The sequence below is a fragment of the Tachypleus tridentatus genome, unplaced genomic scaffold, assembly GCF_004210375.1.
Source record: "Tachypleus tridentatus isolate NWPU-2018 unplaced genomic scaffold, ASM421037v1 Hic_cluster_1, whole genome shotgun sequence".
In the NCBI taxonomy this organism is placed as follows: domain Eukaryota; kingdom Metazoa; phylum Arthropoda; class Merostomata; order Xiphosura; family Limulidae; genus Tachypleus; species Tachypleus tridentatus.
In genome coordinates this window covers 23,901,625-23,916,162 of record NW_027467777.1, presented here as the reverse complement: position 1 = coordinate 23,916,162, position 14,538 = coordinate 23,901,625, and the positions used below count along the sequence as shown (strand labels likewise).

Sequence of the window (14,538 nt, the reverse complement as noted above, 5' to 3'; positions counted from 1 at the left end):
AAACACACTTTACATCACAAAATAAACATATACAAACACACTTCACATCACAAAATAAACATATACAAACATACTTCACACCACAAAATAAACATATACAAACATACTTCACATCACAAAATAAACATACAAACATACTTCACATCACAAAATAAACATATACAAACACACTTCACATCACAAAATAAACATATACAAACACACTTCACATCACAAAATAAACATATACAAACATACTTCACATCACAAAATAAACATATACAAACACACTTCACATCACAAAATAAACATATACAAACATACTTCACATCAGAAAATAAACATATACAAACACACTTCACATCAGAAAATAAACATATACAAACACACTTCACATCAAAAAATAAACATATACAAACACACTTCACATCAGAAAATAAACATATACAAACATACTTCACATCAGAAAATAAACATATATACACATCACAAAATAAACATATACAAACATACTTCACATCACAAAATAAACATATACAAACATACTTCACATCACAAAATAAACATATACAAACACACTTCACATCACAAAATAAACATATACAAACACACAAAATCACATCACAAATAAACATAACAAACACACTTCACATCACAAAATAAACATATACAAACATACTTCACATCACAAAATAAACATATACAAACATACAAACATAAACATACAAACATCACATCACAAAATAAACATATACAAACACACTTCACATCACAAAATAAACATATACAAACACACTCACATCACATCACAAACAATAATCACAAAATATACAAACATACTTCACATCAGAAAATAAACATATACAAACACACTTCACATCACAAAATAAACATATACAAACATACTTCACATCAGAAAATAAACATATACAAACATACTTCACATCAGAAAATAAACATATACAAACATACTTCACATCACAAAATAAACATATACAAACACACTTCACATCACAAAATAAACATATACAAACACACTTCACATCACAAAATAAACATATACAAACATACTTCACATCACAAAATAAACATACAAACATACTTCACATCAGAAAATAAACATATACAAACACACTTCACATCAAAAAATAAACAAATAAAAACAATATTTAATAGTAAGTACAGCGTGAGGAAACTTTACAACACCCATACTGTATTATATATTACCTTATCAGTAGGTGTCCAGCCCCACAAGTGTATCTGTGTGTTGAGTTAATAGTACAGTAATACTGTGTTAAACACAGTCTGACTGTTCATTAAGGACAAGAGTTGTTGGTTTAGTTTAGCTACGTCACTTGTACAGTAATACTGTGTTAAACACAGTCTGACTGTTCATTAAGGACGAGAGTTGTTGGTTTAGTTTATCTACGTCACTTGTACAGTAATACTGTGTTTTTTACAATCTGACTGTTCACTAAAGGTAGGAGTTGTTGGTTTAATTTATCTACGTGACTTATACAGTAATACTGTGTTATACACAGTATGACTGTTCACTAAAGGTAGGAGGTGTTGGTTTAGTTTATGTACGTCACTTGTACAGTAATACTGTGTTAAACACAGTCTGACTGTTCATTAAGGACTTGAGTTGTCAATTTAGTTTATCTACGTCACTTGTACAGTAATACTGTGTGTTTTTACAATCTGACTGTTCACTAAAGGTAGGAGTTGTTGGTTTAATTTATCTACGTGACTTGTACAGTAATACTGTGTTATACACAGTATGACTGTTCACTAAAGGTAGGAGTTGTTGGTTTAATTTATCTACGTGACTTGTACAGTAATACTGTGTTATACACAGTATGACTGTTCACTAAAGGTAGGAGGTTTTGGTTTAGTTTATGTATGTCACTTGTACAGTAATACTGTGTTATACACAGTATGACTGTTCACTAAAGGTAGGAGTTGTTGGTTTAATTTATCTACGTGACTTGTACAGTAATACTGTGTTATACACAGTATGACTGTTCACTAAAGGTAGGAGGTGTTGGTTTAGTTTATGTACGTGACTTGTACAGTAATACTGTGTTATACACAGTATGACTGTTCACTAAAGGTAGGAGGTGTTGGTTTAGTTTATGTACGTCACTTGTACAGTAATACTGTGTTAAACACAGTCTGACTGTTCATTAAGGACGAGAGTTGTTGGTTTAGTTTATCTACGTGACTTGTACAGTAATACTGTGTTCCACACAGTCTGATTCCTCTCAAAGACAGGTGTTGTTGGTTTAGTTTATGTACGTGACTTGTACAGTAATACTGTGTTATACATAATGTGACTGTTCACTAAAGACAGGAGTTTTTGGTTTAGTTTATCTACGTCATTTGTATATGACATATCAGCATATTAGTACAGCCTTATAGTATTATGCCCATTGTATCAACGTATCTAATGACGTGTTAGCTATTTTAGTACACTACCCCAGCGTTATGTCCACCATATCAACATATCTACTGACATGTCAGCTATTTTAGTATAGCCATATATTGCTATGTCTCCACCGGTAACAATAATGTAGTTCAACATTTTGTTTCCGTTGCATATGCAAACATTTAATGTTAAGTCCACTGTTTTAAAATAGGTTTACAAATATGTATCTATCGAATAGATTAGAGGTTGGTAACCTGCGGCTCTGGAGTTATTTGCTGTGTCCAACGCCGGGAATTCAACCTTTGATTTTAACGTTCTGGGAAACTTTTATCTTTATTTTAGATTGGTAGGGTACATTAAGGCTCTCAAAATGTTTCGGTTTATACAAAAAAGAAAAATTGCTCTTTTTCTGTGAAAGTACATATAGTCCAGGGGTTGTCAACCCTTCACAATAAATAGCAATAAATAAAGCTATATTTATTCTTATTTGAAGTTTACGTCATGATATATTGTAGCCTACAGAGTGCATGATTCTTCTCGTGTTTCATGGCATGCGCATGTCTTACTGACATCATAACAGTATAAACTGCAAAGGTAAGCATCCTTTATGTGATGTAATTTTTGTGTCTAATGACTGACTAACAGATTCAAGTTACAGATGTATATTGCAAGAAAACAATACGTTTCTACATCATGCAACGGATTTATTTACAAGTTGGAAAGTACAGCTCTTTAGATGGGTTACATTTGCTGTTGTTTCTAATTAATAAATTATATTTTCTGGTTCAACACTAAAAATACCCTAGTTACGTCAACAATAGTACCTATCTGCACATTTTATTCACCACAGAACATTTCACGTAATTAATGGTACGAAAATATTTGATTATATCATACAATTACTGTCAGTAGAAAACTGTTTATTCTTACTGTAGATAGAAAAAAAACTGAAATATGAGATTTAGAGTATAGTAAATAAAAGTTCTTAACTTGACACAAACATAAATAAACAAACTGAAATGTGAGATTTAGAGTATAGTAAATAAAAGTTCTTAACTTGAGACAAACATAAATAAACAAACTGAAATGTGAAATTTAGAGTATAGTAAATAAAAGTTCTTAACTTGAGACAAACATAAATAAACAAACTGAAATATGAGATTTAGAGTATAGTAAATAAAAGTTCTTAACTTGACACAAACATAAATGAACAAATTCTTCTTTATGTAACAGCCAATGGAAACATTTGTTTTTCAATCTGTAAATTATTACTCTGTTGTAGAACCCGAAACACTTTTGTTAAAATAGTTCTTATTGGAGGATAACGATTCTGTTAAGACTCACCTGGAAGATCAGATGTTTAGCTTGGTCGTAGTAAGTTTCAATTGTTGAATTATCACGAAGGTGGGCGATGCTTTCTACAAAAAATCTACAACAAGAGAAACGTTGTGAATGTTCGTGATGACGAAGAACCCACTTCAAATAAAAATGTATTTTTAAGACGGCTGGCATGACCTCTTTGTTAACCTGAAGATGACCTATTAGGGTCGAAAGATTGTTCTGTGCTTTATTTTAATACCCATACCAATCGTCTTGAGAACAGATTAATGTGGTGAAAAGTGACACATAATTTAAACACGAAACATGAATAAGTTCACACGAATAGTGGACATAAACCTATCCAAGTGCACTCTGATATTATTATGACACTGACGACAGAAAGTGTTGGTACCCCTGCGTCACGAGTGATTTTTTGATCATAACTTAAATAGTATCACGATTAGGCTAACAGAAGTATAATATATTATTAATATCATACTAACACACATTTACATAAATTTTCATGTAAATTAAACGACAAATCAATTGTTTATAAACAAATAACCAAAAATAGGAGGAGCAGAAAGTGTTCGTACAGTTCAGAACGTGTGAAAAAACTGATATTCCCGTAAAACGTTTGTTTAGTTTGGCAAATAAACTACATTATACCATTCCAGAACTAGACACTGGGTTCATAATTATTGGAATTTAGCCAGCAAAAAATTTACTTCCGGCATTTTAGCACCATCTCCGTCATTATCTGCTTGGTCATCATGACAAATAGGAAACAACTGTCCAGTGACTTAAAAAACCAAATTATTGTAAAATATAAGTCTCGTGTGTCTCTTTCCGGTATTGCTACACAACTTAATGTGCCGAAATCTAATGTTCAAAGCATATTTGCCAAGTTTAAGCTTACAGGATCAACTGCTAACTTCCCTCGTTCCGGACGCCCCACCAAAATTCCAGAGAGAACCAAGAGGAAGGTTCTCAGAGAAGTTAATAGGAACCCTCGTTTAACACGTAATGACATACAGAAACTGGTAAGGGAAACTGGGGTTGAAGTAAGCACCTCTACAACTACAAACATGTTACGCTCTCCTGGGTTCAAAGCATGATGTCCTCGTAAAACTCCATATTTAAAACCTGTTCATTTAGAAGCACGATTGAGGTATGCAAGGAAACATGTAGATAAACCCTTTACCTATTGGAAGAGTATTCTTTGGTCAACCAAGACTAAAATCGAGCTTTCTGGCCACAACGATGTTCGCTATATTTTCCGTAAGAAGGGGGAATGAAATCTTCCAAAGAACACCGTCCCTGCAGTTAAACACGGAGGTGGCTCGATCATGCTATGGGGTTCCTTCAGCTCTTCTGGTGTTGGCAGCCTTCACTGCATCAACGGAATCATGAAAAAAGAAGAGTACGTTGATATATTAGGCACTTATGTCAAAAATTGATGCTCAAAACTTTCGGCTTGGGCATCGTCGGATCTTCCAGCACGACAATGACCCTAAGCACACATCGAAATATGTGCAATCCTGGTTGCAGAGGAATCATATAAGTGTTCTGGAGTGACCATCGCAGTCACCCGATCTCAACCCAATTGAAAATGTTTGGCATGAGTTGAAGACCAGGGTTCATCAGCGTCATCCGAAAAAATTGCAATAGTTGGAGGCCTTCTGTAAAGAAGAATGGAAGAAAATACCAGTCGAGTTCTGTCAAACGATCATGGAGGGCTATGAGGAGAGACTGCGCCAAGTAATTCACCTGAAAGGCTACACAACTGACCATTAAAGTAGACGCACGAATACTTTCTGCCCCTCCTATTTTTGGTTATTTGTTTATAAACAGTTTATTTGTCGTTTAATTTACATACAAGTTTATGTAGATGTGTGTTAGTATAATATTTATAATATACTATACTTTCGTTATCCTAATCGTGATACTTTTTAAGTTATGAGGAAAACAATACTCACGACGCAGGTGTACGAACACTTTCTGACGTAACTGTATACAATAAACAAACACACAAATCATCAGTTCTAATGTCTTATCAGCCCTATGAATAACAAGTCATTATAATGAGTATTTCTGGAGATAAAATATATAAGCGGATTAGAAGTCCATTAAAAATTCAAAATCAATCCAAAACTATCAAACAATAACGAGTGACAGTGAACAGCGGGGATAATAGTATATCTTTTATATTCAGAGCGAAGGAGGTCTTTCGTCCATTTCTTGGACTCTTCAAACGTGTTCGAATATCATGGACGGATATATAATATTAGAAAAAATCACTAGAAATCTAGAGTTTTGGATATACGTAACAAAATTAGTGAAGTGTATTTTATCCTACACGTGATTAAAACCAAACCTAAATAAATTAACGCTGTAAACAAATCAAATCTAACTTGAAGTGTTAAAACAGTCCTCTTGTATGAAGTGACCCAGTAAACAAATCAAACCTAACTTGAAGTGTTAAAACAGTCCTTTTGTATGAAGTTACCCAGTAAACAAATCAAACCTAACTTGAAGTGTCAAAACAGTTCTCTTGTATGTAGTGACGCTGTTAATCAATCAAACCAATTTAAAGTGTTAAAACAGTCCTTTTGTATGAAGTTACCCAGTAAACAAATCAAACCTAACTTGAAGTGTCAAAACAGTCCTCTTGTATGTAGTGACGCTGTTAATCAATCAAACCAATTTAAAGTGTTAAAACAGTCCTTTTGTATGAAGTGACCCAGTAAACAAATCAAACCTAACTTGAAGTGTCAAAACAGTTCTCTTGTATGTAGTGACGCTGTTAATCAATCAAACCAATTTAAAGTGTTAAAACAGTCCTTTTGTATGAAGTTACCCAGTATACAAATCAAACCTAACTTGAAGTGTCAAAACAGTCCTCTTGTATGTAGTGACGCTATTAATCAATCAAACCAATTTAAAGTGTTAAAACAGTCCTTTTGTATGAAGTGACCCAGTAAACAAATCAAACCTAACTTGAAGTGTCAAAACAGTTTTCTTGTGCGTAGTGACGCTATTAATCAATCAAACCAATTTAAAGTGTTAAAACAGTCCTTTTGTATGAACTGACCCAGTAAACAAATCAAACCTAACTTGAAGTGTCAAAACAGTTCTCTTGTATGTAGTGACGCTGTTAATCAATCAAACCAATTTAAAGTGTTAAAACAGTCCTTTTGTATGAAATGACCCAGTAAACAAATCAAACCTAACTTGAAGTGTCAAAACAGTCCTCTTGTATGTAGTGACGCTATTAATCAATCAAACCTAACTTGAAGTGTTAAAACAGTCCTCTTGTATGAAGTGACCCAGTAAACAAATCAAACCTAACTTGAAGTGTCAAAACAGTCCTCTTGTATGAAGTGACCCAGTAAACAAATCAAACCTAACTTGAAGTGTCAAAACAGTCCTCTTGTATGAAGTGACCCAGTAAACAAATGAAACCTAACTTGAAGTGTCAAAACAGTCCTTTTGTATGAAGTTACCCAGTAAACAAATCAAACCTAACTTGAAGTGTCAAAACAGTTCTCTTGTATGTAGTGACGCTGTTAATCAATCAAACCAATTTAAAGTGTTAAAACAGTCCTTTGTATGAAGTTACCCAGTAAACAAATCAAGACCAAGACTTATGACATTCTATAATATAATCTATGATACATAAAATGTTATTCTGTACAAGAAAGACCAAGACTTCTGACATTCTATAACATAATCTGTAATACAGAAAATGTTATTTTGTACAAGAAAGACCAATTACATTCTATGATACAATGTGTGACATAAATACATCTTTAAGTAAAACATTCTCAGGGTGACATAAATACATCTACAAATAAAACATCTTCAGGATGATATACACACATCTACAAGTAATATATCTTTAGTGTGATATAAATCCTTTTTTTTTTGTTAGTAATGACAACAAACAAGTTTTGTCAAGAAACTGTTTGATTAAATTATTTGATAAACTTGGTGTGAAGTTCGTTTTTATAAATAAATAACAAACTCAAAACCCCATTCGTTCACTTATTTACACAAATGTCTTGCGAAGTATTTATTATCTGTTTAAAACAATGTAATTTATCAAACGTTTAGAATGAGTAATATCATGTGTTCCTTTCTTACCCCTCTCCAGCTGTGGTATGGTGAGTAATATCATGTGTTCCTTTCTTACCCCTCTCCAGCTGTGGTATGGTGAGTAATATCATGTGTTCCTTTCTTACCCCTCTCCAGCTGTGGGATGATGTTCATAAGAGATGTGGTGACAGTTTGTATTTAGTTTCTAATCTCTTCTCATCACTACAATAACTGGGTTTGTATGAGTCAGTTCTAACAGTACAAAGTGACAACTGTCTGAGTGTGTAGTTCATGTTAATCTTGTGACTGACTAAATAAAATATCCATGACAGTTTGAAACTTTCTGATGAACTTGTGTAGTTAGCTACAATAACTTTTTCTAGGAGAATATCCCGTGTCTTCAGACGTTCTCAAGGTTCATATGACCAAACCTGACCCAGCAAGGCTTATTAGTTAGTATGGTTGGACTCTTAGTACAAGGATGCATGGTTCGAGTTCCTATATAAGAAAAAACACACTACTCTGTAAAAAAAACAGATCAAACTATTTGGGCACACAGACAGCAGTAGAGTTGGTGATGAGTTTGCGCAAAAAATTCTAAAACAACTAATAAAAGATGAAACGAACTTCTTCGAAAAAGTTACTGAGTTTTCATTATCATCTTGGTCCAGATTGTGCAAAAATCTATTTCAAAGAAACTTGATAAAATTATAAAAACGATTATTGTTATGGTTCGAAATACGTTCCTGCTTTTATCGTGTATAGCACGTACTTTTTGTTGTTGTTTTGTGGTCGTTAATAACTTGTGGATATTTAAAACTTAAACAATAACAATTAACTCAGAGTTGCAAAGGAAACATAACACAGTTTGTGGGTGTGCATATACACGTATCTGCAACGGAAACAGCACGGTTTGTGTGTATATACACATGTATATATATTCTGTTTCATCACCCCCTCCTCTTGGCAAAAGCACATTTCACCCTTTAATACACTCAACTCTATTCGCTAATGTATTTTATCTCAATTTATTTATGATTATCATGTCTAATTATCCTTTTTTTGTTTACAGCTCAGGCACTAACCAGATATATTTTTCTGGTTGGTGAAAGTGGGTTTTTCTCGGGTACTCCCGTTTTCTCCCACAGTTAAATTACCGGGTATTAGGATTTACAGATCCCTACCCTCGTGTTGTGTTTTGTTTTTATGGAGTCAATATTTAACCTCTCGCGAAACACCAATGGACCTTTGCCACCAGTTGACTGCATAATCTCGTTAACTTTAAATTTTTTAAGTACAGCTATTAATCATCATTCCACCAAAATATAACTTCACGAGTAAGGCGAAGAGAAGGTCTCTTCTGAGCGACCTCTATTGTTTTACATCTCTTCTTGAGAAGTGTTAAATACCTGCCACGAATTGTATTTGTTTATTTTGTTCTGTTTCATCAGAGGTGAAACTTAAAATCAACTCTGCGAAGTAAAGACCTAGTTAACACTTTGGTGGGCCGTTCTATGGACTGCAGTTTCGCCAGAATCATCATCACAGCTTACGTCATCAAACAAAACAAATACCATTAGACTTCTTACAGTTGTGAATTATATGATTGGTGTTTTCATTGAGTCCGTTTGATTTCATGACATAATAACCTAAATTAATTATAATAATATTTATTTGAACTCGTTATTTCAATGTTACATAATTTTAAAATGAGACAATGGGACAGGTAGCACGTGACAGTCCCACCTTTTTAGGATAAAGGTAGACACACCCATTCACCCCATGCTGTTCCAGTAAACACACCAGTAGAACTATTCCTCTTTAAAAGTTCATGTTTCAAATCAACGTTTTTATTTCTTATTTTACAACGTAAAATCTACGTCTCAGCCAAAGAAGCCACTGAATATCTCGAGCACAGAGCAATAGATCGTTCAACAGCACATCAACTGGTTTCTAAGTCTCCTAACAAGACTCGCTTAAGACTTGGATATGGCTTAACTCGGCCTCTGTATACACTTAGACCTGGGTTAACAAGTAACAAATCTACACTAAAATTTTGTTTGTGTAAAATCCTCTACTACAAATGTATTTACTTATTTTATTACTGGTGGTAATAAAACATTATTTTCAGAAATATTGTAGTATATTATTATTATAGTGAATTATCTTTAAAAGAGTTTTAGCACAATAGTTTGTTTCCATCTGTTCTCACGGGTAATAAGTAACACGTAGTTTCTAAATATCTTGTGTTTGTTTAGTTTATATAATTTTACGTGGTTATTCCTTCTTGTTAAATACTAGCCAAGGTTGATGTTTGAATACAATAATTTTCAATAGCTTAGTTATTACTGTAATTATGCTGGCCTTTAAGTTGGCTACTCTAAATCAATTACACGGGCGGACTGTAATTCTGATAACGCATTCTCAGCCAGATACGCTAAACACTATGCAAGTCAAAAACAATACCGATGTGTAATAAGCTTCCCTGTTGAACAACATATAACATGTTACTATTCAAACTCTGTCAGTCTTTCCAAGCTAAACTTGAGCTTGTGTTTCTTATTAAAATCAAATATACACCATTACTACGCCGGAATGTTATAAAACGTAGTTTATTGTAACGGTTGACCTTAAGACATTTACCACAAAATTTGAACAAAATATGCAACATATGACGGTTAATTATCTGAGAGTTACAAAAAGTCAAATACCAAACCACTAACTAGATATCGAATCTTATGTTATGTCACTTATGGTTATTATATATATGTTACTATAAGACAATATCAGTGAACAATACGTACGAGACAATAAAGTATGTATCGAATCTAATATCATGATAGTTATGGAAATTAAACATCTAATCTTAGATCTATGACTTTTGGAATATGGTTCTCTTACGTTAGTACTGTAGAATATAGTAATGTTAATGTAGGTGTTTTGATGTCAGAAATATAGAATATAGTAATGTTAATATAGCTATTTTGATGTCAGACCTGTAGAATATAGTAATGTTAATGTAGGTGTTTTGATGTTAGTCCTGTAGAATATAGTAATGTTAATGTAGGTGTTTTGATGTCAGACCTGTAGAATATAGTAATGTTAATGTAGGTGTTTTGATGTTAGTCCTGTAGAATATAGTAATGTTAATGTAGGTGTTTTGATGTCAGACCTGTAGAATATAGTAATGTTAATGTAGGTGTTTTGATGTTAGTCCTGTAGAATATAGTAATGTTAATGTAGGTGTTTTGATGTCAGACCTGTAGAATATAGTAATGTTAATGTAGGTGTTTTGATGTTAGTCCTGTAGAATATAGTAATGTTAATGTAGGTGTTTTGATGTCAGACCTGTAGAATATAGTAATGTTAATGTAGGTGTTTTGATGTTAGACCTGTAGAATATAGTAATGTTAATGTAGGTGTTTTGATGTCAGACCTGTAGAATATAGTAATGTTAATGTAGGTGTTTTGATGTCAGACCTGTAGAATATAGTAATGTTAATGTAGGTGTTTTGATGTTAGTCCTGTAGAATATAGTAATGTTAATGTAGGTGTTTTGATGTCAGACCTGTAGAATATAGTAATGTTAATGTAGGTGTTTTGATGTTAGTCCTGTAGAATATAGTAATGTTAATGTAGGTGTTTTGATGTTAGTCCTGTAGAATATAGTAATGTTAATGTAGGTGTTTTGATGTCAGACCTGTAGAATATAGTAATGTTAATGTAGGTGTTTTGATGTTAGTCCTGTAGAATATAGTAATGTTAATGTAGGTGTTTTGATGTTAGACCTGTAGAATATAGTAATGTTAATGTAGGTGTTTTGATGTTAGTCCTGTAGAATATAGTAATGTTAATGTAGGTGTTTTGATGTCAGACCTGTAGAATATAGTAATGTTAATGTAGGTGTTTTGATGTCAGACCTGTAGAATATAGTAATGTTAATGTAGGTGTTTTGATGTCAGACCTGTAGAATATAGTAATGTTAATGTAGGTGTTTTGATGTTAGACCTGTAGAATATAGTAATGTTAATGTAGGTGTTTTGATGTTAGTCCTGTAGAATATAGTAATGTTAATGTAGGTGTTTTGATGTTAGACCTGTAGAATATAGTAATGTTAATGTAGGTGTTTTGATGTTAGTCCTGTAGAATATAGTAATGTTAATGTAGGTGTTTTGATGTCAGACCTGTAGAATATAGTAATGTTAATGTAGGTGTTTTGATGTCAGACCTGTAGAATATAGTAATGTTAATGTAGGTGTTTTGATGTTAGACCTGTAGAATATAGTAATGTTAATGTAGGTGTTTTGATGTTAGACCTGTAGAATATAGTAATGTTAATGTAGGTGTTTTGATGTCAGACCTGTAGAATATAGTAATGTTAATGTAGGTGTTTTGATGTCAGACCTGTAGAATATAGTAATGTTAATGTAGGTGTTTTGATGTTAGACCTGTAGAATATAGTAATGTTAATGTAGGTGTTTTGATGTTAGACCTGTAGAATATAGTAATGTTAATGTAGGTGTTTTGATGTTAGACCTGTAGAATATAGTAATGTTAATGTAGGTGTTTTGATGTCAGACCTGTAGAATATAGTAATGTTAATGTAGGTGTTTTGATGTTAGACCCTGTAGAATATAGTAATGTTAATGTAGGTGTTTTGATGTCAGACCTGTAGAATATAGTAATGTTAATGTAGGTGTTTTGATGTCAGACCTGTAGAATATAGTAATGTTAATGTAGGTGTTTTGATGTTAGTCCTGTAGAATATAGTAATGTTAATGTAGGTGTTTTGATGTTAGTCCTGTAGAATATAGTAATGTTAATGTAGGTGTTTTGATGTTAGACCTGTAGAATATAGTAATGTTAATGTAGGTGTTTTGATGTTAGTCCTGTAGAATATAGTAATGTTAATGTAGGTGTTTTGATGTTAGTCCTGTAGAATATAGTAATGTTAATGTAGGTGTTTTGATGTCAGACCTGTAGAATATAGTAATGTTAATGTAGGTGTTTTGATGTTAGTCCTGTAGAATATAGTAATGTTAATGTAGGTGTTTTGATGTCAGACCTGTAGAATATAGTAATGTTAATGTAGGTGTTTTGATGTTAGTCCTGTAGAATATAGTAATGTTAATGTAGGTGTTTTGATGTCAGACCTGTAGAATATAGTAATGTTAATGTAGGTGTTTTGATGTCAGACCTGTAGAATATAGTAATGTTAATGTAGGTGTTTTGATGTTAGACCTGTAGAATATAGTAATGTTAATGTAGGTGTTTTGATGTTAGACCTGTAGAATATAGTAATGTTAATGTAGGTGTTTTGATGTTAGTCCTGTAGAATATAGTAATGTTAATGTAGGTGTTTTGATGTTAGACCTGTAGAAGAACCTGTAGAATATAGTAATGTTAATGTAGGTGTTTTGATGTTAGTCCTGTAGAATATAGTAATGTTAATGTAGGTGTTTTGATGTCAGACCTGTAGAATATAGTAATGTTAATGTAGGTGTTTTGATGTCAGACCTGTAGAATATAGTAATGTTAATGTAGGTGTTTTGATGTTAGTCCTGTAGAATATAGTAATGTTAATGTAGGTGTTTTGATGTTAGACCTGTAGAATATAGTAATGTTAATGTAGGTGTTTTGATGTTAGACCTGTAGAATATAGTAATGTTAATGTAGGTGTTTTGATGTTAGTCCTGTAGAATATAGTAATGTTAATGTAGGTGTTTTGATGTTAGTCCTGTAGAATATAGTAATGTTAATGTAGGTGTTTTGATGTTAGTCCTGTAGAATATAGTAATGTTAATGTAGGTGTTTTGATGTTAGTCCTGTAGAATATAGTAATGTTAATGTAGGTGTTTTGATGTTAGTCCTGTAGAATATAGTAATGTTAATGTAGGTGTTTTGATGTTAGTCCTGTAGAATATAGTAATGTTAATGTAGGTGTTTTGATGTTAGACCTGTAGAATATAGTAATGTTAATGTAGGTGTTTTGATGTTAGTCCTGTAGAATATAGTAATGTTAATGTAGGTGTTTTGATGTCAGACCTGTAGAATATAGTAATGTTAATGTAGGTGTTTTGATGTTAGTCCTGTAGAATATAGTAATGTTAATGTAGGTGTTTTGATGTTAGTCCTGTAGAATATAGTAATGTTAATGTAGGTGTTTTGATGTTAGTCCTGTAGAATATAGTAATGTTAATGTAGGTGTTTTGATGTTAGTCCTGTAGAATATAGTAATGTTAATGTAGGTGTTTTGATGTCAGACCTGTAGAATATAGTAATGTTAATGTAGGTGTTTTGATGTCAGACCTGTAGAATATAGTAATGTTAATGTAGGTGTTTTGATGTTAGACCTGTAGAATATAGTAATGTTAATGTAGGTGTTTTGATGTTAGTCCTGTAGAATATAGTAATGTTAATGTAGGTGTTTTGATGTTAGACCTGTAGAATATAGTAATGTTAATGTAGGTGTTTTGATGTCAGACCTGTAGAATATAGTAATGTTAATGTAGGTGTTTTGATGTTAGTCCTGTAGAATATAGTAATGTTAATGTAGGTGTTTTGATGTCAGACCCTGTAGAATATAGTAATGTTAGACCTGTAGAATATAGTAATGTTAATGAAGGTGTTTTGATGTCAGACCTGTAGAATATAGTAATGTTAATGTAGGTGTTTTGATGTCAGACCTGTAGAATATAGTAATGTTAATGTAG

General features: G+C 32.4%; 1 protein-coding gene across 1 annotated transcript in view; it reads right to left on the bottom strand.

Annotated features, from left to right (window-relative positions):
* The window catches only part of LOC143241719 (uncharacterized), a 92,919-nt gene extending 84,841 nt beyond the window's left edge, over positions 1 to 8,078 (bottom strand). Inside the window, exons 1-2 of the mRNA XM_076484945.1 lie at positions 7,874 to 8,078; positions 3,752 to 3,836 (exon numbers count right to left, since the gene is read on the bottom strand). Of these exons, the coding sequence (XP_076341060.1) occupies positions 3,752 to 3,836; positions 7,874 to 7,956 (168 nt within the window). The 5' untranslated portion in view covers positions 7,957 to 8,078. The remainder of the gene's footprint in view (positions 1 to 3,751; positions 3,837 to 7,873) is intronic.
* Positions 8,079 to 14,538: the final 6,460 nt, after the last annotated feature.